At 39.2% G+C, this 19,864-nt stretch overlaps 2 protein-coding genes across 14 annotated transcripts in view; one reads left to right on the forward strand and one right to left on the reverse strand.

Annotated features, from left to right (window-relative positions):
• Window positions 1–6,702, forward strand: part of Epb41l2 (erythrocyte membrane protein band 4.1 like 2) — a 193,969-nt gene extending 187,267 nt beyond the window's left edge. For all 13 annotated transcript variants that reach the window (XM_047557364.1, XM_047557363.1, XM_047557370.1 and 10 more), the window contains one exon: window positions 5,449–6,702. The gene's annotated coding sequence lies outside the window, so the exon portion shown is untranslated. The remainder of the gene's footprint in view (window positions 1–5,448) is intronic.
• A 2,036-nt stretch (window positions 6,703–8,738) lies between these two features.
• Window positions 8,739–19,162, reverse strand: Smlr1 (small leucine rich protein 1). Its single transcript, XM_047559161.1, has 3 exons — window positions 19,057–19,162; window positions 17,999–18,139; window positions 8,739–10,996 (listed from the first exon to the last, which is right to left on the reverse strand). Exons 1-3 carry the CDS (start codon window positions 19,160–19,162, stop codon window positions 10,911–10,913), a joined length of 333 nt encoding a protein of 110 aa, XP_047415117.1. The 3' UTR covers window positions 8,739–10,910.
• Window positions 19,163–19,864: the final 702 nt, after the last annotated feature.

The following is a 19,864-nucleotide window of genomic DNA, read 5'->3' on the forward strand; positions in this document are numbered from 1 at the left end:
GTAATTTACGAAAAACAAGCAGCTTCTTCAACTCACAGTTCAAACATTCATACAAATACTTTTCCTCGGGGTGTTGTTGTGCGTCTGTATGCAGTGGGAGTGATGTTTCATCAAGGACATCCGTAATTGAAAATGAAGTTCTCTTTCACTGTGAGTGCATGCCAGTGAAGGGTACAGAGACTTCTGGTACAGTTGGGGTACACTAGCTCCTTTGACCTCCTATGCCAAGATGCCAGCAGGTTAAATCATCTTTGTTCTTCCAGTAGTGAAAAAGTGAATGCCCTGAAATGTCAATTTTAGTCTGTGTGTGAAAATAGTTTGTACTCTATAACCCCTTAAGAGTCTTGGCAACCCTCAGGGTTTGGAAATCACAATCTTTATCATTGTGGTAATATATTCATTTTAACAGTGGACCATTTTTTCTGGGTTAACCAAAGAGAAATTTAGGTTGCTTGTACTTTGGGCTCTCGGATTCTTATAATGTAAACAGTGGACATTCTTTTCAAAACTTAACATGCAAATTGGAAACAAAAGAATAAAATGAAAGTTCATTATGAGAAGTAGCTGTCAAATTCATAGAATATCATATTTATTCAAGTTTATACCTGAGTATATGGAACTCATTTTTATTTAGGAAATAATTGCATTGTGTCTTACATACATACTTTATTTTCAGAATCTCTGATTTTATTATTGCTCTGAGGTAATTGAATCCTCATTAATTTGAAGAAACATTTTCTTGCATTATTTTCACATGGTTTTCCTGTATTATTTTGGAGATGAACCATATTTTTTTTGTGTTTTATCACTTAGAGGCATCATTTCTAGTAGTTTGAATCAAATGCTTTTTTAAATTGATTTATTGACTAAATTTCTGGAGTAGAGCATTATCAAGATTGAGCTCTACGTGTGAGCTCGTTGTCTCTCCAAACTGAGGCTGTGCTTTCAGACAAGGTCATGGCACTTCTAGTCATGCACTTCACTGGTCCCCCACTGCTCATCCGGTGCACTGTGAGGGACTGGACACACAGCTCAGTGGTTGAAGGCTTGTCTAGCATGTGCAAGGCCCTGGGTTTGATCTCTAGCCCTGCAAATTAATTAAAAAAAATAAAGATATCATACAGTGCAATAAAATTGCATAAATAAGAACTCTCTGAATCTCCTATGAAAGCTTAAGGCAAAGTATGCAACCATCATGTGCCCTTGGAAGAAGGATCTGGACATAGCTTAAGAACTGCAATTAGATTAAATCTGGCCATATTGACCTATTCTCACAATAGCCAAAAGAGGGGGCCACAGGCTAGGAAATGTGACTGCAGTAGTTTTTAGTGTTTACTGACATTGTATACTCCTGGTGTTTACTTACTTGACCACAATTCCAACATGTAAAGAGAATTTATATACTTCACAGCTGTGACCTTAGGCAAACTCAAGAGGAACTTTACCATGTTGTGAAAGTGAAAGTAATTTGGGTTTTTATATTTACCGCCTGTCAATTTGTATTGACAAAGTAAAGATGTTTGGACGCTACAAATATGAGGTAGAATTCAAGCTTGAAAAGAAAAGGTTCTTGAAACTTCTTGTTGCTCTTAAGTGAAGATCCAGCACCTAGTTTTCAGTTTGGTTAGGAATATATGTTCCATCATTGAGACCCAAAATCTGGTCTGTGAAAAATTGTCACATATTAAATTTCCTACTTCTGTCAAAGGGCAGAGAAATTTTAAAAGTCTGATGCTTTCATACCAATGACATTAGTGATGCCATCTTTATATTTTCTTCTTAATTGAAAGACTACTTGTTTAGTACTTAAGAACACTTTTTGGGGGACAAGGGTTGTGGCTCAGTGGTAGAGCACTTGCCTAGCATGTGTGAGGCACTGGGTTCAATTCCCAGCACCACATTACAAAAATAAAAAAATAATAAATAAATAGACAAAATAAAGGTATTGTGTCCATCTACAACTAAAAAATATATTTTTTAAAAGAATACTTTTCTATGTTTAAATGCATGGAGTCAAAAAAGATACATGGATATATAAATAAAAAATCTTCATATATTAAGTTACTACTTATTTATCCAAAGCAGTAAAAAATCTGGGTGTTCTTACTCAATCTATATCTAATTAACTAAGAGTTACATTTAACTTTGTTTTTTTTTAAGTCACCAGCCTCTTTATTGGCCTAAACATTTAGTTCACTACAGTAATTTTTGTTTTAAATCAAAGCAAGATCTGATCCAGAGAAAACTGGTATCACTAATTTGGTAAGATTCTAAAATGGCTTATTAGAATACCTTTCCTTATTCTATTCTGAAACTCAAGTGGTTTTATATCACAAAATACCACCTATCATTAAGTGTATTTTCTTTCTTTTTTTTATTTTTACAGACTGTACACAAACGGGGTACATCTTTTCGTTTCTATGGATGTGCATGATGTAGACTCATACCATTTGTGTAATCATACATGTACATAGGGTAATGATGTCTGTCTCATTCCACCAGTTTTTCATACCCCCCCTCATTTTCTTCTATGTAATCTAAAGTTCCTCCATTCTTCTCTCACCTCCACTTAATTGCTTTTTAAAGAATGATAAAATAAATGCATTGAACCTTACAACAAAAATGAAAAGTAGTTTTCTTTGATTCTGAAAACAATTTGGAATCCTAAAAGCACATCAAGGTTATCATTTGTAATAATACAACTAAAAAATATTTGGTATACTCTCTAGTGGTTTGTGAATAAATGACATTTAAATTTGTGTGGGTAATGATGTCTTTTTCTCTATATTTAGCTCAATAAACTTAGAAGGTTCTTTTTTGAGATCAAGAACTATCTTCAAATCCTACATACTCCTAGTTTCCTATAATAACTTTGAAACAAGTTTAATTTTAACTTTCCTTTACCAATTTATAACTCATTACAAAGTGAAATTTAAATATATATATTTTTTCTGAAAACAAGTTGAAAGGAATAAAGTAACACAGAGCTTAGAGAAAATGGTGAAGAGATTCCTAAACCTTGTTCTCTCTGTAGGTTTCCAGGGACTGCTGACATCACAAGATCCTTTTCTTTTTCTTTTGTTTTTTTCACTGTAATAACAATTTTATTTAACCTAATATATCCAAAATATTATTTCAGCAGGTTATGGGGTTTGTTTTCTGATGTAAGCTAAGCAAAATGTCAACTCTGTCCAACAAATGATACATATTCATTAAGCAGAGCAAACAGAGACCCGTTCTTGGAGAACAAGAGTGGGTAGCGTGGCTAAAGGTCTTGGATAATGCCCAAGTGCAGTTTAAGTGATAATTTTATCCATTTCTCCTTACAATTCCCCACCTTTTCGTGATAACTAACCTAGCAAAAGACTCTCTTATGTTTTCTCCATTGATTTCCCCCTACCTTGAATCAAACAGAAGTGCTAATGAGTAATAAAATAGCCTAAGGCAAACAGTAGGGTAGGAAACAATGAATTTGATTAATCAATCTGTCCTGAATAATCAAGATGCTATAATATTATCTGTGGTACATCTAAATGATGGAATTTTTTTCCATTACAATCAGCCTTAATTTTATCTAACCACATTCTAATTGACTTTGGGACCAGTGCCTTTTGGAAAGGACATTACTTATCACTCTCCACTGTCTTCTGTCATTACTTACTATTTGCCAAATTTCCTAATCAAGCTGAAATAGAAAATAAAAGTTGCCTTCTTAAAACCTTTTTTTCCATGGGGACAATGTACCATTGTGGTTTTTTTTTTTTTAATCTTTCCACTTACCTGTGATTATAGAATTCCCCGAGACTGTCTTTCATTTTTCTTTGTGTTCACACTTCTGTCAGTCTCACCTCGAATCTCTTGGTGCCAACTCCTAAATGTATATTCCTGGTGCTAATGCTTCACCCAGGCTCTAAATCCAGATACTTCCTTCTTAATCACACTTAAACTTTTCTCCAAATATGAGTGGACCACTCAGATTTCTGTAGCAACCACTCACATGTGGGTCCTGTCATCTGGTGATAACAAATGACCTTTGCTGTCTTCTTCATCCTGCCCAGACTCCTGCATGGCTTCTGCCTTTACTCTACTGCCTTAAGCCTATTCACCACCCTGAAGCCACAGCAGTGTTTCCAGAAGATAAAACGGGTCCTGCTAAACCCTTCCTCAAAACCAAAGGGGAAGCGTTCTAACCTTTCCTGCGCTTATCCTGCTGAGCATGAACTAACTGCCCTTTTTGGTGTTTTGACCTGCCTTTTTCCTCTCCCTGACTCTTGTACTCTGCTCTGGATCAGTAGACTGCCCGCTGGTCTGTGTGTTCTTTCTGAATTCATTCTTTGTTTTCATGTTAGATCAAGTCCTTCTCAATCTAGTGTTCAATAGACCTAATATCTACCTTGCCTTCCATTACTAATTCATGCATTCTTTAATAATGTCCATTGCTTCACCGTCCTATTTTTTCCATTCATTCCTGCCTCCTCTTGCACATACATTTTTATACCCATTTTAATATCCTAATACCATGCACCTTTCCACTTGTATCCCTCTTTCCATTCTCTTTACCTGGAGTGCCCTTTCTGTTCATTTCAATGAAGTGAAAATGGCTTTGGTTTTCTATCTCTGCCAGTCTTAAGACCCACACTGGTTTCTCTCTTTTGAGATTCTTACAGTATTTCCCCCTCACCCAGTGGGGAGATATTCCAACACTCTAATGAATACCTGAAACTGCAAGTAATACTAAATGAGTATATGTACTGTTTTCCCCCCTTTCACTTTTTTACTTAGAGAAAGCACTTTACAGCTGCTTTTTGGCATATCTGAATTGCCAGTCACTGCTCTTGTGCTTTGGGCCTTTATTAAATAAAATAAGGGTTACTTGAACCACAAGCACTGTGCTGCTGTGACACTCAACCTGAAAACTGAGACATCTTTGAAGTGACTGATGGACAGGTAGCATGTGCAGTGTGCATATGCTGCACAAAGGGCTGATACATGGATTGAGTGGAATTGGGTGAGATTTCATCATGCCATCCTCAGAATGGTCCTCAATTTAAAACTTATGAATTGTTTATTTCTTTAATTTTCCACATATTTTTGGATCTCAGTTGACCATAGGTAACTGAAACTGCAAAACACAAAACTGAATGGGGGAGTTCCATAGTATGCAAATTATCTCCATCTTGTGTTAATTAAATCTGTGCAGTATATTCTTATTTGCTAGTTGTGTACTTGTCAGTTCTCCAGAAATTCTAAAGCCCTTAAGTTTGGAATAGCTGCTTATGCTGGTCTTTTGGTAAACATTATTTACTATAGACCTTGGTGGATGACAGTTGATTACTTGATTAGAAACTTGATGAGCATTAGGTAGCACTTTGTTCCATTTTTTGATTTTGGAGTACTTAAACCTTGTCTCTCTCTCTCTCTCTTTTTTTTTTTTTTCTCCCCTCCTAGAAAGTCGTCTTCTAAACAACATTCAACTCTATGAACCTAAAGAATTTTGACCATTCCAAGTCTTAATGCCACACCACTACTCCAGCAAATTTGTGCTATGGCTGGTAACAGTGACCAGAAGCCTGAAGAATTAAAATGCCAACACCAAACCTTACCTTAACAGCTCTGGTCTGTACCGTTCTCGTGCATTTTTAATATATTTTGTTTTATAACCACTTCTAAATATTCTTGTTTTTTTTTTTTTTTCTTCTTTTTTCTATTTTTTTTAATTAAGCAGTTTGGTTTTGTTTCCTGTTTACTTTGTGTACAACTACCTGCTTTTCATGACTCATTTGCTTAAATGACAGTGAACAAAGCCAGCCTGGGCTGGTACGGTGCTGTTCACTTGAACAGGTGCTGTTGTGCGGAAAGGAAACTCTGTGACTAATTTAGGTAGTGGTTTTTCTTCTTCAGATTCTTTCCATTGAATTCTTACAGTCAATATTTACAATTTTCAGATTACAGTAAATATACTGTATGAGAAAAATATTAATAAGATTAAAAGCATTTCTTACATCTTGAAAAAATTTTCTAATGTTTGAGAATTTCACTGGGGATTTTTTTATATTGAACCCTTTTGACTTTCCAGTCCTGTGACTTTTTTTACTTTTAGTAGAGAGTCAGAGAATCTCCAGACTGGAGAATTACGAAGTTCACTGACCATGCACTGTGCTCAGAGACACACCACAGTGCCAGTGCTTCTCAGACATATGCTCTTCGACAGCATTCCAGAACAGGAGGGAAGAGAAGAGAAATCTGTTTCTTTCCTTCTACTAAAAGATTCAGGCAGCTTAAAACCTTAGTGCTTTCTTTTTTAACATTTCCAAATTTCAATACTTTCCATTATTTGCACACTTGGGTAGAACACTTGCTTTGTATTAAACCTCCTTGTCTACATTTAAAACTGACCTTTTGTTATTAAGCAGGTATATCTCTTTCAGATAGTCTGATGATTCACACAGGTTTGAGGATGCTGGGGAGAAGGGTAGGGGGCTGTGGTGATTTGCGTTGGTTATAAGAAAGCTATACCATTTAAAGCTGACACCAGAGACCTGATAGGGACTTATTAACTGTATTGAAAATTTTTTTCCTTTGCTTTTGACCCTATGTATAGTTATGATGCCACATTAGATTTATAGCAGCTTCAAGTTGTATTAAATGATATTTTGCTTTCTGTAATACTGTTATAAAATAAAGTTTTGTTTATTCTCTAAATATGTTGCCTCTCCTTAATTTATTATAAAGGTTTTAAAAAATAAATTGGGAGGATGTTTTCCATCAGAAGTTCTACTAGTGTTTTGTGGAATACAGCATTTTAAAATTTCGTTTTCCACTGTTTTATAATTTGATGCTGCTGCATCACGGATTTGAAATGGTGAAAGCAGTGTTGAAAGTTTGTAAATCTAAATCTAATGTTTAGCACGCCAGATTCTTTCCGCCTGCTTAAATAGTACACCCCAGCTTTTATAAATTCTCCAAGGGATATTTTTGCTTGCTTCCTTTGTGTATTTTTTTGTTTTGCTTTCAGGAACTATTTTAGCTGCATCATCTGAATCCTGCTCCTCTGTTTCATATGCTTTTCTACATTGTGTCCACTCTGCTTTAACCTGTCAGGCAAACCGAACTGCTGGGGAGGGGGTGGGGGGCTGCATCCAAGTCTAACTGGGAGGACTTATTGTGGAGATTTCACCCGGCACGTCGGATGATGTGCTTAATTTTCTTTTAAACACTGTATAGCAAATGGCAAATGGTATATTCCTTTTCAAATGTTATATAGAATTTCTTTCTGTAGTCACTTAAAGTGAATACATTAAATATAATTTGTATAACTTGTCTTTGAGCTCTCTTCCCACTAAATTATCGTCCACTTGTAAAGGCCCTTTTCACTTTCTCTATAATTCTTAGAAAAACAACAACTCTCAAGAGAAGCATATCTCAGGAAGCCCAGACTTAGAAATGTGAAACCAAATGTGATTCTGAAAATATATTTCTCTTCAGAAAGTTTTTACGTATAGCACAGTTAAATCATAGGTTGATCTTCTCAGGATATTTTGAGGACCCTATTCTTTCATGTATGTAACAATAATAGCAGTGATAAAAAGAAAGTTTGTCTTTATAGCACTGATGGACTAGGGAATTTAGTGTGCTGTGTTCATTTAGGGCTCAGTTTTACTCAAATGAGACAGCAAGGACAGGTTGACATTCTGGAGCCATTGAGAGCATCTTTGAGGACTTAGTACCCAAAGAGCCACTTGGAAAAATGTTGATAATCCCATGTGTAACATAAAAAAGGGTGTCTTTTTAAATATTGTATTTCTCAGGATGTCATAATCTTAATTGGTAAACTGGACTTTGAAAGCCCCAAATCATAGAGTACATAGGAAAGTCAGCAAGGTTTGAAGATAGGGATTTGAAAAACTTCAATAAAGTAGAAAGAATATTTCTAAATTCCTAGTCTATTTAATGGAAATTGCAAATAAAAATTTTTGAATACGTGTTTCCTGCTTCATTCTGTTTGTCACTCATGTGTCCTGACATGAGTGGCATATGTCCTGTATGCCACTGCCTAAATGCTGATAAAACCTCAGAGGTCTTTTCTGATTAGCACATGCTAGTTATAAAGTCAGAAAGGAAGAATCCTATGAGCATCCTTTGAAAACTTCATAAACACAAATCAGAAATTGGTTTACAGAATGTTTGACATGAATCCTGAGAGCTTCTTAGTTACAAGTTCTGATATTTGAGTTTTTTTTTTTTTTTCCCAACCAAAGAAGTTAAGATTTCAAAGGAAATCCGCTCTTGACCTTTTCCCCTTGCTACTGGAAAATTCTAGAGGTTGTTACCTGGACAGATTAATTATAAGTCTTTGGCTTTTTACAAATGTCATCATGAATAGTATTTCAGAGAGCACGATATGCCTCTGTATGCCCAAGTTTCTGTTTTATCAACAGTACAGCTTTAGGATAGGACTGACAGTTCATCTCTCTCTTTGCAAACCATCTTTTTGTTTGTTTGTTTGTTTTTAGTTGTAGATGGACACAAACAGTATTTCGTTTATTTAGTTTTCTTTATGTGGTGCTGGAGAGCAAACCCAGTGCCTCACACATTCTAGGCAAGAGCTCTACCACTGAGCTACACCCCCAGTCCCTGAAGACCATCTTTAGCAATACCAAATTATCAGTGATCAACAAGAGAAATGGAAAGTTCATGTTAGGTTAATTCTGTTTTTTTAAAAAATAATAATTCCTTGGTAAATTTTCATTGAATAATAACATGATGTGACAGAACTTAAAGCACCCATTAAAGTATTTTATTGAAGGTTTAGTTGGAGAATCATCATCTCTACCTGGGAATTCTTTCAGATACTAGAACATTAGAAATAAGAAACTGTCGAGCTGAGACCATTTTGAGTCAAAGGAGTATTTTGTCTCCTGGTAAAAGGCTTTGGAGCATTGAGTGGAACTGCCTATGGTGATGTAAGGAGACCAGGGTCTGGTCTGGGTGAAGACCGGGACAGCTGGTTTTGTAACAGTAGTGAAGAAAATGAAATCTTAAACTGGACCTACAAGCATGTGAAGAGCAAAGAGTTAACTCTGTAGCCACTTGGCCATGCTTTGTGGATGATTTGACAAATTTGTTAACAGTGCCTTCAAACAGATGGTAATGAAATCTTTGGGACTTGTTTTCTCCATGGGAAAATCAACATGTTACTGTCCTTCCCTGCACAGAAAAAGTTCATGGAGTCCAGTCACAATTTCATTGGCAATTTCCTTACTCCCACTTTATTCTGTAGCAACAAGAAACAGGTCTTGATTTAAGCTACTTGGATACGCTTATTGTAGGAAACATGTATGTTTAGAGCTCATCTGTTCCCACAATAGGAGAGGTGGTGGGCAGGCATCTACCAGAGCCCAAACTCAGACTCTCGAAGTGCCTATTTCTGGAGGAAGATGGAGCAAACCCTGATGGCTGCACCACAGATTTGGCTGGCAGCTGCTGAGATGAGGGTATGATGTGTCCTTTCACACCTTCTGTTAAAGAAAGCATTTTTACACAAGCTGATTCTATCAAAGGCTAAAAAGAGATCCCTCCCAGAACCAAGGGAATAGTGTTATTCCTTCCATATGGCACGAACACTGTTGTTATAAATTATCTGTCTGAAAGCCCCAGCAGACATTTTCATTGTAATCAAGTGCAATAAAATGGAGAAATGAGTGTGAAGAGTTGAACAGTGAGTTATATTATGTAAGAAGCGCAAACAGACCATTCACAATGCATATGAGGAATTTGGGGGTGGGGCTGGCAGGAAGAAGCAGAAAATATCTGGCACTGTTGATGCATTATTTATGCTTTGGGGCATCCCCACAATCTTTTGTATGCCTCTTACTACCAAAATTGGTGCGTTTCTTAGAGCTGACAAAATTTATTGTATAAAGCGAATCACCAAGAGCCCGCTAGTCATGTGCAAAGACTGGAATATAATCAGATTTAGGAAGTATCAAACATTTTGTTAATGTTAGTAGGAAAATGTGGAGAGTACAATAGTAATCTATTTAAACCACCACCTTGAATTAAATGTTTCTTTCAGTGGTCTATGTTGGCTCTTCAGGGTTTCCGTAGAGGGAGAATTCTGCTAGTGAAATGTAGACTTCTTTCCATATTTAGAAATAGCTCCCTGACATTGTGGGTTTTAGAGGCAAAGACTTGAATTCTTCTCCCCAGGAGTTGTGTTAACGTGTTCTCCTTTTCTTTTCTCAACACCGAATTGCCCGTATTTCCAAGTTGCGCCATGTTGAGAGCTACATGGATGAGTGATCTCTACCTAGTATTATTGAGACTCCTCTTGTTTTGTTTGTCACGGTGATGATTTGTGAAAGCTCTTGGGAAATGGAGAGGCACATACTCAGGTCCAGAAATGTCTGAAATGGTATCATGGAAGAGTTGCTGCCCTGCTAGAGAAGCAAGTGTGGACACCCTTTCATAAAGCATCCACAGAGCTCCTGCAGGACACTCATCTTTTGCTATTTATTTATTTGATCTCTTCTGGAGTTTCCTCACTTCTAAAATCAAAATAATGTGGGTTTTCATTGGATCCTGTAATACTGATGCCTGAGAATTTATTTAAAAATGCGATTCAAAGTCAACAGTCACAGTAACAGTTTAAACGTTATGATATGTCCAGTCCATTGAGCCTGCTCAACTAAATCTTATGTATCTGGTACTTTCCAAAGAACTGTTGAAGCTGAGTTTCAGAAGTCCTCTTGGGTAATAGCTGCCACTTTTCAGAGTGACTCAGAATAGTTATCCTAGGATTCTACTCTGGTGGTGGTTCTAGTTTATCAACCTACTTTGTTAAACTGTAGACCATTGCTCTGTGACCAGTAGAAATTCATTGTGCTTTAGCCATTGGTCAGTTCGAACTGTCAAATTCTTTTCATTTTCTTGTGCAGGGAAGAGCCGCCCTTGCACTCGTACTGGTGACGAGGAATCTGAGGTAATTCTTCATTAACTGAAAAGAAGAATGCTGGTTAGTAATTTGCAAACAGCTGAATGCCATTGGTTCTTTAGAGGTCATAAGTGGCTACTAGCTGGCATTTCTGGCTGGTGACCCTATGAGTTAGAGAAGCCCAGGTCTTCAGGGCAAGTCAGAACTTGCTCACCATCTCAGCCACTTCTAAAGAAAAGGTCCTGGCTAAAGTGCACAAATGACTGTAATAAAAAAAAAAAAAAAAGACTGTCATAGGCTAAACATTTTAGCAGATCAATTAAGTTCAGATTCCCACATTCAATAAACCAACACTAAGCTTGTGTATAGGCCAGGAGTTGGGAAACAGGGTTTCTGCCCCTGCTCCTCCCCACTCCTGATTTATTTAGGCATTTATAATTCATAGACAAGTAAGATCAGTCTTTTCCCTCTACCTTTTGGCATCTTTTACTGACTATATGACCATTTCAACTTTTCACAATCTGTATGTATATATATATATATATATATTTTTTTTTTTTTTAGTTGTAGATGGACACAATATCTTTATCTTATTTTTATGTGGTGCTGAGGATCGAACCCAGTGCCTCACACGTGCAAGGCAAGCACTCTATCATTGTGCCATAATCCCAGCCCACGACCTGTATATTCTTTAGCTCCTTAGAATATAACTAGTTAAGGCTACTCTATCAAACTACTTAACCTCGTCAATGACATCCTCATTACTCCTATTGACTAAGTCTAGTGGCATTTTCCAATCCTCAGTTTTCTAGCATTTGAGATGAGACCCTTCCTCCCACCCGTCAGTCTCCTCCCTTCAGCTTTTGTTATGTACTGTTTCTGTGAGTTCATCTCTTGGAGTTTCAACTAGTTTCTGGCTGGTGATTAAACGGATTCGAGCCCCTTCCGCCACCCTGCACTGGGGATTGAACCCAGTGATACTCTGCCACTGAGCTGCACGCCCAGCCCTTGTAATACTTCGAGATAGGTCTAAATTTCCCAGATGGGCCTCAAACTTTCCATCTTTCTGCCATAACCTCCTGAGTAGCTGGGGTTACAGATGTGTACTCCTGCACCTCCCCAGATTTGATCTTTAGCTAACCCTGAGATCTTCCTTGAGATCTCAACACATAAAAAACATCAAAAAAACATCTTCCTTCTTGAATACCACCAACACACAATTAATCCTGCTTTTGCTTTTAAAAGTTTTATTTTCAGAATAGAATTCAATCAAGCCAGGCAACCTGGAGCTTCTAAACTCATGGGAAATGATAAACATGTTTTTAAAATTAAAACTGAAAAGATTCTTTGTCTTTTACATCAAATCCACATAGTTACTTTATATGCCTTGCACCATAGAACATGCACCTTCCCCTGACCTGGATTCTGTTAGGCCTTCACAAAAGCTAATTTTGCTCAGGAGATGGGGCATGTGCTTAGATGATGACAAACTCTAGGTTACCTGAGCCTCCTGATTCAATGGCCAATATTTGCCAAGCACCTGCTGTGTGCCAGACAGAGAGTGAAGCCCTTCCAGTGTACTCTCTCTTAATTCTTGTAATGACATAATCTGGTCACCAGTAGTATTATTCATTTGTAGATGAACCATCTGAGGCAGACAGACACCAAGATGAAGCAACTTTCCCAAGATCACAAAAACTGATGGGTTCAAGATTTGATGTCAGGCAGTCTGACTTCAGAGTTCACCACTTTGAGCCACTGGGGTTCATGGCCTTCCCACATAGGTTATTGCTATTTCAGATGTCTTTTTGAGGTAGCGCATGACTTTGCTTTTGAACTCATTAAAATATGAGTAATTTCCTCCCTTTCTTTCTGAATTACCAATGACTAACTTTACCAAATGTTCTGAATGAGGGACCAAGATACAAATTGTAGAGCTGGAAATGGGTGATCTGAATAATGATATTGAAAGAAGAGAACTCCTAAGAGAAGAGAACTAGAGTCGAGGGAACAAGAAGCAGCTCACCAGTCTACTGTGAGTCACCTAATCCAGGGAACAGAACGTGCTAGGCATTGTGTAAAGAACAAGAGGAATAAAATAATTTATCCCTCTCCTAAAAGAGCTTGCAATTGGGCCATCATTTTATTTTGGTAGGTCTGTTTAGGAGGGTGTTCAGAGAGATTAGGCAGGTATCCTTGAGAACACCTGAGTTTGTTATTGTGGAAAATTCTGCAAGCAATGAGGTCTTCCCCATTGGGCTCTGGGTGAAGAAATATAATTTCTGACTCAGGAGTGGAGGAACCACCATCATTAATAAGAATAATTATTCCTGTTATATAAGATTAAGCAAACCTTTCAAAGCCTTTGTCAAATTCTGTCTTATTTCAGCTTCTCCCATAATGGGCTTTCTTTCGAATTGGTGGTAAATTTATTTGCCTGGGACAAAAGGATTCATCCCTTGGGCAGATACTCTGCCTATCTGGTGTTCACTTCTCCAGGAGTAGTGTTTCTACTGAGAGGGGACTGGCTTTGGAGCCAGAGAACCAGGGTCCAAATCCTGTCTCTACTGTTTTCAAGGTGAGTGACCAAGGGAGATTTACTTAATGATTCTAATAATAGCTATTTTTATGAGTGACACACACACTGCCTTCTTGGAATGTATGGGCCAGGAGGGGTAATAATGACTAAGAGTTGTTCAGCATGGGCACTGTTAAGAACCTCGTGTGCATTACCTCACTTGATCCCCATGCCTATCCTACAGCTGTGCTCTGCCCTTTCTATTTTACAGATGAGGAAGCTAAAACTTTAAAAGAGAAGTAGAGAGGCCATCATTAACTGGATTGCAAATCCTATTTGGTTTGACTCCTTGGTCTGAGCTCTTGACCATTTTATTCTTCTAACTCAAGTTAATCTGCTCTTTCCAAATAATAATTACTGTTTTTTTTTTCCTTTTTGACTGGTGGCCACTAAAACATGTATATGAAGTCCAGTGAAAGATGCCTAGGTACACTGCATACTTTCAATACCTACCTGTCTGTTACGGTATAAATACAAGTTGTTGAAGGCCAGAACCTGATCAGTAACCTTATTTTGGATCTAATTCCACACGCACTTTCAGGCATTCAAAAGACACAATCTTTTTCATAACGATTTTTTGGCTTTTTTTTTTGATCAGGGTGATGATGTTTTCAGGACTGGGGGTAGAGGTCTAGAAATCTCAGGATTTGGGGAGATAAGATAGTCAAAACTTTTACTATAGGAGATGTAAAATGTCCATGGCAATGGTAGATGAAGGGTCTGGCTATGGCAAGTATGAAACCTAGACCTCTAACCCAAGGCCAGCTTCTCAAGGCAACTGACCCAGATGGAAGCAGGATGTTAGTGGTGTTTTTCTTCCTGCATGAGAAAATTGATGCTCTCTACATACTAATTAAATTTACATGCACCATTACCTCCTAAGGCTTGAAGAGTAGGGATTAACGCTGAATGATTACAGCACCTCCACATGCTTTCCATCACTTCTAAAATGGCTCTCTAGCCTGGCAGTCTAGGATGTATGGGACAGGCAAGCTGGTTTCCGTTTTGGAATGCAGGACTCTGGGGTTCTGTGAATGCACCAGTTAATCTGTCAACATCCCTCTCGTTACAGGAACAAAATAGGAATGATGACACTTTCCATAGCCCTGGTTAGAAGATTAATGGCATCACATTTGCCCATCTGTTTACAGTTTTTAAGTGGATGTAGCTAAATGGAGATTTAAACTGGTGATATTTTATTTTGGACCAAGTGATCTTGCTTGTCCTTAACCTGGAGAGAGAATATTACTGCTTACCCTTAGGAAAATGACCACAGGAAGAACTATAATTTTTAAACAATAAGCTTTGGGTGAGGCCTCCTTTGCATTAACTGACTGAGGCAGACATTTTTGTTATGCCACAATAAACAGCACCTGTAGCTTCCTCTCTCCTCCCATACCCCTTGCCAGAACTTGGATGCTCCAGGCTCACTTCAGTGAGAGCAAAAGTAAGCAGCAATGGAGAGGGTGGCTTGTGACATCACTGTTGGTTCCCCATGGCTGGTTCAGTGACCTCAGCGCTGACATTTGGGAAAAAAGGAGAGAGGTCAGGTTATTCTTCATCCCTTTGACTAGACATCAACTGAGGCCAGGGTCAGAAACATACAGATTTGTAACAGTTCTAACTCTTGATGATTTGTCTGGTTTTTGAGGACTGTAATTGTTCCTTTCCTTTCTTTCCTTTTCCCTTTCCTTTCCTTTCTCAGAGACCCTACTAAAAATATTTTCCAATATCTGGGAAAATTACTCGTGTACGGTAGTACTTTGATTTGTTTTACCACCTAAACTCTGTGGAAATGTCATCCCCATTGTGATGTATTAATAAGCAGGACCTTTAAGAGGTGATTGGGTCATGAGAACTCTTCCTGAATGAATGGGTTCCTGCGGTTGGTTATAAAACCAACTTGGCTCTGTCTCTTAGCTGCTCCCCTGGCACTTTGTGATGCTTTGTGCTGCCTTAGAACTCTACAGAGAGCTCCCACCAGCAGGTCTTCCCCAAATGCAGTCCCTCGACCTTGGACTTCCCAACCTTTAGAACCATAAGAAATTTTATTTCTTTGTCAATTACCCAGTCATATTCAGTTGTGGGAGCAGAAAATAGACTAAGGCAGGTAGATTCACTCATACTTGTTGAATGAATGAAAGAGAACGATTGCTATCCACAAGTGGTGTGCAAGTTTGGAGCAAGCTTTAAAGTTGGTTGAAGGACTCTATGCAGAGAGTGTTGGTCCCTCAGCATGTGAGGCTGATATTCTTGCTGTTTATTGGGTTAGATCCTGTGCTACAAAAAGAAGAAAGGGAAGATTTACAGTTGTGAGAAAGTCTGGGACAGGCTCATCAGCATGCCAGAATTTGGGAGAAAGAAATAAGAAATAATATTTCTTTGGGATCTTCTGTTCCCTTTAGTGTAATCCTTCAGAAGCTCTGGTTTTGTTGAGCTATGAACTTAAGGTTATAATTTATGTCTGTGACTTGATCTCTTAGACCCCTTATGTGGGCAGGGTATGCTGCAGGCAGAAGGGATCACTGTACACATGTTGGGCACTTTGTCTAGGCCTGGCACTGAAGTTGGCAATTTGCCTGCATTTCCCTAGGATCAGCCCTCTGGGATGCCAGGCTACACCGTCAATGGCAAGTTGACTTTCCCAGTGTATTAATAAGATACTGTAGACTCATACTACGCATTTTACATATTATAAGTGTTTTCCCAGGATAAGTAGAGCTATAAATCAAGATCTGCCCTCTTTTTGCAGAGTCTGCTCCAAATACCAGATGTCCTACTGAATTATCTGATCTATAAAAACTGGTAAGCAGAGATCAGTAAGAGACTTTAAAATCCATGAGCCTCTCCTGACCTGTTGTTTGCCTTATTTCATGCCTGATACATTTTTGAGATACTGAAAATTTTATCTTGCCCAAGAGGCAATCAGGGATAAAAGTTGGGAGCTACATGAAGCATTCAAGGTCCTGAGTGTGACATCCACATCCTGTTATTTCTCCCTAGGGTGCTCAGTGTCAGTGGGAGCCTGGGATATGTGACTGATGGTGGTCTTGCAACAACCATGAAGGCCTGCAATGTGGAAATGTTTGCAGCTGCTGGACGTTCAGCCAGTTTGGGACAAAGGAAAGCTGTAGTTAGATCTTGGAGATTTCTGATTTTCTTTTCCTTTGTTGGAGTCTCTTACCAGGGCTTAGTAGTCTTGTGGACTGGTTTGGGGGCAGTGCAGGATGAACTGACTTAATAAAGGAAAGGTTTACTCTACAGGAATCTTGTAGAGTGAAACAATACAGCTTCATCACCCTATAAGAGAGCTGTTCGTAAAAATGATACAAAGTGAAAGGCTGCAGGGTGTTTGAATAAATTGCGATGTAAAATTTGAGATTATGTAATATACTCTTTATCCTCTAGAATTTCTCCAATGTCATAAATCTCCCCTTCAACATAAATATCTCTATTTGCTTTGCTATTAGATTTTAGGTTATATATTATGGCATTCATCATTTAAGATTCTGAACATATTTATATAGAAACATACATGATATTGTTTGGACTTTGCAAGTTTCTGTGGAAGAGGAGGGGTTTTCAATTTTATTTTTTAGTGTTGTAATATGACACTGTCAAAATTAAGAAATTGAGTAATTTTTGTTGATATTGCTAAAATAGTTATAAACCTCTATGAGACCTAATATCTACTGGATGGAGAATGAATATGTATTCTATCAAGTCTCAGCCCAGTTTCATTAATTTTAACTACAGCAGAATAGTCTCACCAGGAGCCAAGTGTCCATTTCAAATCACCTTCCTAAGATAATAGATAAACTTCCTAAGATATCCTCTCTCCCTTCCTCCCTCCCTTCCTGCCTTCCTTTCTCCCTTCCTTCATCCCTCCCTCCCTCCCTCTCTTCCTTCCTTCTTTCTTTCTCAGATACCTTGACACTATACTCTCATACCAAGGTCACACACCCGTTAGGGCTTTACCTTTGCCAAGCACTGTGACACCACAATGTTTGGAATATTCTCTGACTAGAAATGCAGTGAATGAGAAAGTAGTGTGCCTGTGCAAACAATCATGGGCACATGCACATGCAGAGACAACCGGTGGGTACCCACCTGCACCTGGGCACATATGCATATTCATCTGTCATGTGGATAAGGCAGACCACGGACAGTGTTTTCAATGTTCGTGAATCTGTTGCCTTAAGAGATAGAGACAAGCAATTGTGTGTCAAAATTGCTGATTCACAGTTTGAGCAACTACTAAGGGGTCCCTACAAGTCTTCACATCCTACCACACAGTCTGCAGTGCTGAAATGATCAAACTTTGCCCATTTCACCAAAGACCTCAAGCGGGTGGAGGTGGGGTTAGGAGAGAGTACCTGCAAATCAAAAAAAGTGTTCTTCCGGGCCACCCAGCAACACTGACATGTTTTGAAGTTGTGCCTAGGGAAAGGACATCTAAGTCCTTCCTTGTGTGGCTTCACACTTACCCTCAATCAGTTTGATCCTGAAGTAGGCGATGAGGAGGAGCAGCAGCAAAGCCACAGGCAGGAAGACCCCAGAGAACAGGAACCAGCCAGGGAGCTCTGTCAGGAAGGCCGACAGCACAGGGTGCATGGCCAATGCAAGGCCTCACTGGCGGTGGGATTCACGAGCGGGACCGGGCAGAGCCACTTAGTCTGCGGTTGTATACTGCTGGGGCTCTGGCCTTTGCTCAGCACAACTCCAGGAAACTTTTTGTGGACTTTGCTCTATTTAAATTGCCCCATTATTCTGAGATTGCTGGCAGGTTACTCTGTAACTCAGTTACAAAGCTTAGAGGAATTGAAAAGCAAATCTCACTAGCTCTCCTAGAGGTGGGTGTTTATCTGGTGGGGATGGAGGTGACTCCAGGAACCTCAAATTGCTTTGTCTTCAGTTTATCAGGAACGCACTCCTCTGCGAAGTACATTCATTTATTCAACAAACACGTAATTCTTCTAGAACCCAATCTGTGGACTACACACTGGGTGTATGAAGAAGAGCAAGCCATGGACTCTGCCCCCTAAGAGTGGAGACGAGTGACAGTGGCCACAAGTGACCAGTGGTGGAGGGGCTGGTGATGTGGCTCTTTTCCTTCTCCCCTTGATGCTCACACTCTGGGCTCTGCTGTTTACTTACCTAGGAGGATGGGCGGGAACCCCGCTGTTTCTGGGAAGAGCACGAGCAATCTGTTGGCAGAAGTCAACACTGATGCTGACTCTCTAACTGCACTGAGTTGCCTTTGACTGCGTTGAGGAAAAATTTCTCTAGTCCAAAGATCCCCTGGTGAATTTGGAAATTTTGAGGGGGATTGGCAGCCACCTTCTGGGGGTCATTCTTCTCGTGTTCTCACCCTGTCCCCGCCCCTGTTGGCAGCTGCCTGACTGGCAAGTGACCAGCAGTGTAGGGACAAGCTGCTGTCAGTGCCTCCCAAATTCTTCCCTTAGGGACTTCACATGGCTGTGCAGTCTGTCCCAGCTGTAGAGTCTGCACCTCATTTACCAAATAATAAATCTGGGATGCCTGCCTGGCATTCCTGAGCAAGGACCCATAAAGAGTTTCCCTCTCAGAAGACGGGCATCTTGATTTCCGAAGGAACCATTTAGAACATCCCAGATCACGTCTGCATCCATTGCACTTTACATGCTTCTCCCCTCATTCCACAAACCCACAGCAGGGTGCTGCTGCTATTATTCTTTCAGGCCTTCTATTGAGCTGGCTCTCTGGTGCTCTCTGGCTTGAAGGGGATGCTAATTTGTAAAGTGTCAATCTTCAAGGAACCTCTATGAGCAGGTGACATTACCAGGGAGATGTTAGGCAGCCTGTTTGTCATGTTCTTTCTTCCTGTTTCATTGCATTCAGCAAGGTTTTGTTGAATGCCTAGACTAAGGTAAGTAGGGGGAAGAAGCAAACATAAATGACAATACTGTTAGCTCTCAGATCGACATGTAAACAAAGTGCAAGGGAAGCGCTGAAGAGAGACTGATTAATTGCAGTCAGGGAACTGCAGAGTTCATTAAGAAGATAGCATCTGAGCTGAGCCTAGGGATGGGTAGCTGAGGAAGTCCCGCAGCAAACAGGCAGCAGGCAGGGTTTGTGGAGGTTAGGGAAGAATTGAGAGTAGATGAATGGCAGGGAGTTCAGGCTAGAGAGTGTCTTAAGAGCTGAAGCTGGAAAAATGGGTTAGCATCAAATCTTAGGGACTCTTGAATGCCCTAAGTTATATACTATTTGGACAAGGGGATTAATCAAAGGTCTTTGATCATGGCAGTGAGTGCTCTGAGGTGGGCATAGGAAACATTTAGGTAGCGCTTTAAATAATGGACTGAAAAGAA

Source organism: Sciurus carolinensis, chromosome 7 (assembly GCF_902686445.1).
Source record: "Sciurus carolinensis chromosome 7, mSciCar1.2, whole genome shotgun sequence".
Classification (NCBI taxonomy): domain Eukaryota; kingdom Metazoa; phylum Chordata; class Mammalia; order Rodentia; family Sciuridae; genus Sciurus; species Sciurus carolinensis.

What these genes read in the sequence shown, in the direction of transcription:
- Smlr1 (XM_047559161.1), bottom strand. Translation starts at nt 19,162, where the DNA reads ATGGATGCAGACGTGATCTGGGATGTTCTAAATGGTTCCTTCGGAAAT. An exon ending in TCCTTGCTCAGGAATGCCAG is followed by an intron (nt 18,140 to 19,056) that starts GCAGGCATCCCA and finishes ACCGCCAGTGAG; the next exon opens with GCCTTGCATTGGCCATGCAC. An exon ending in CAGGATCAAACTGATTGAGG is followed by an intron (nt 10,997 to 17,998) that starts GTAAGTGTGAAG and finishes TCTTCTTTTCAG; the next exon opens with TTAATGAAGAATTACCTCAG.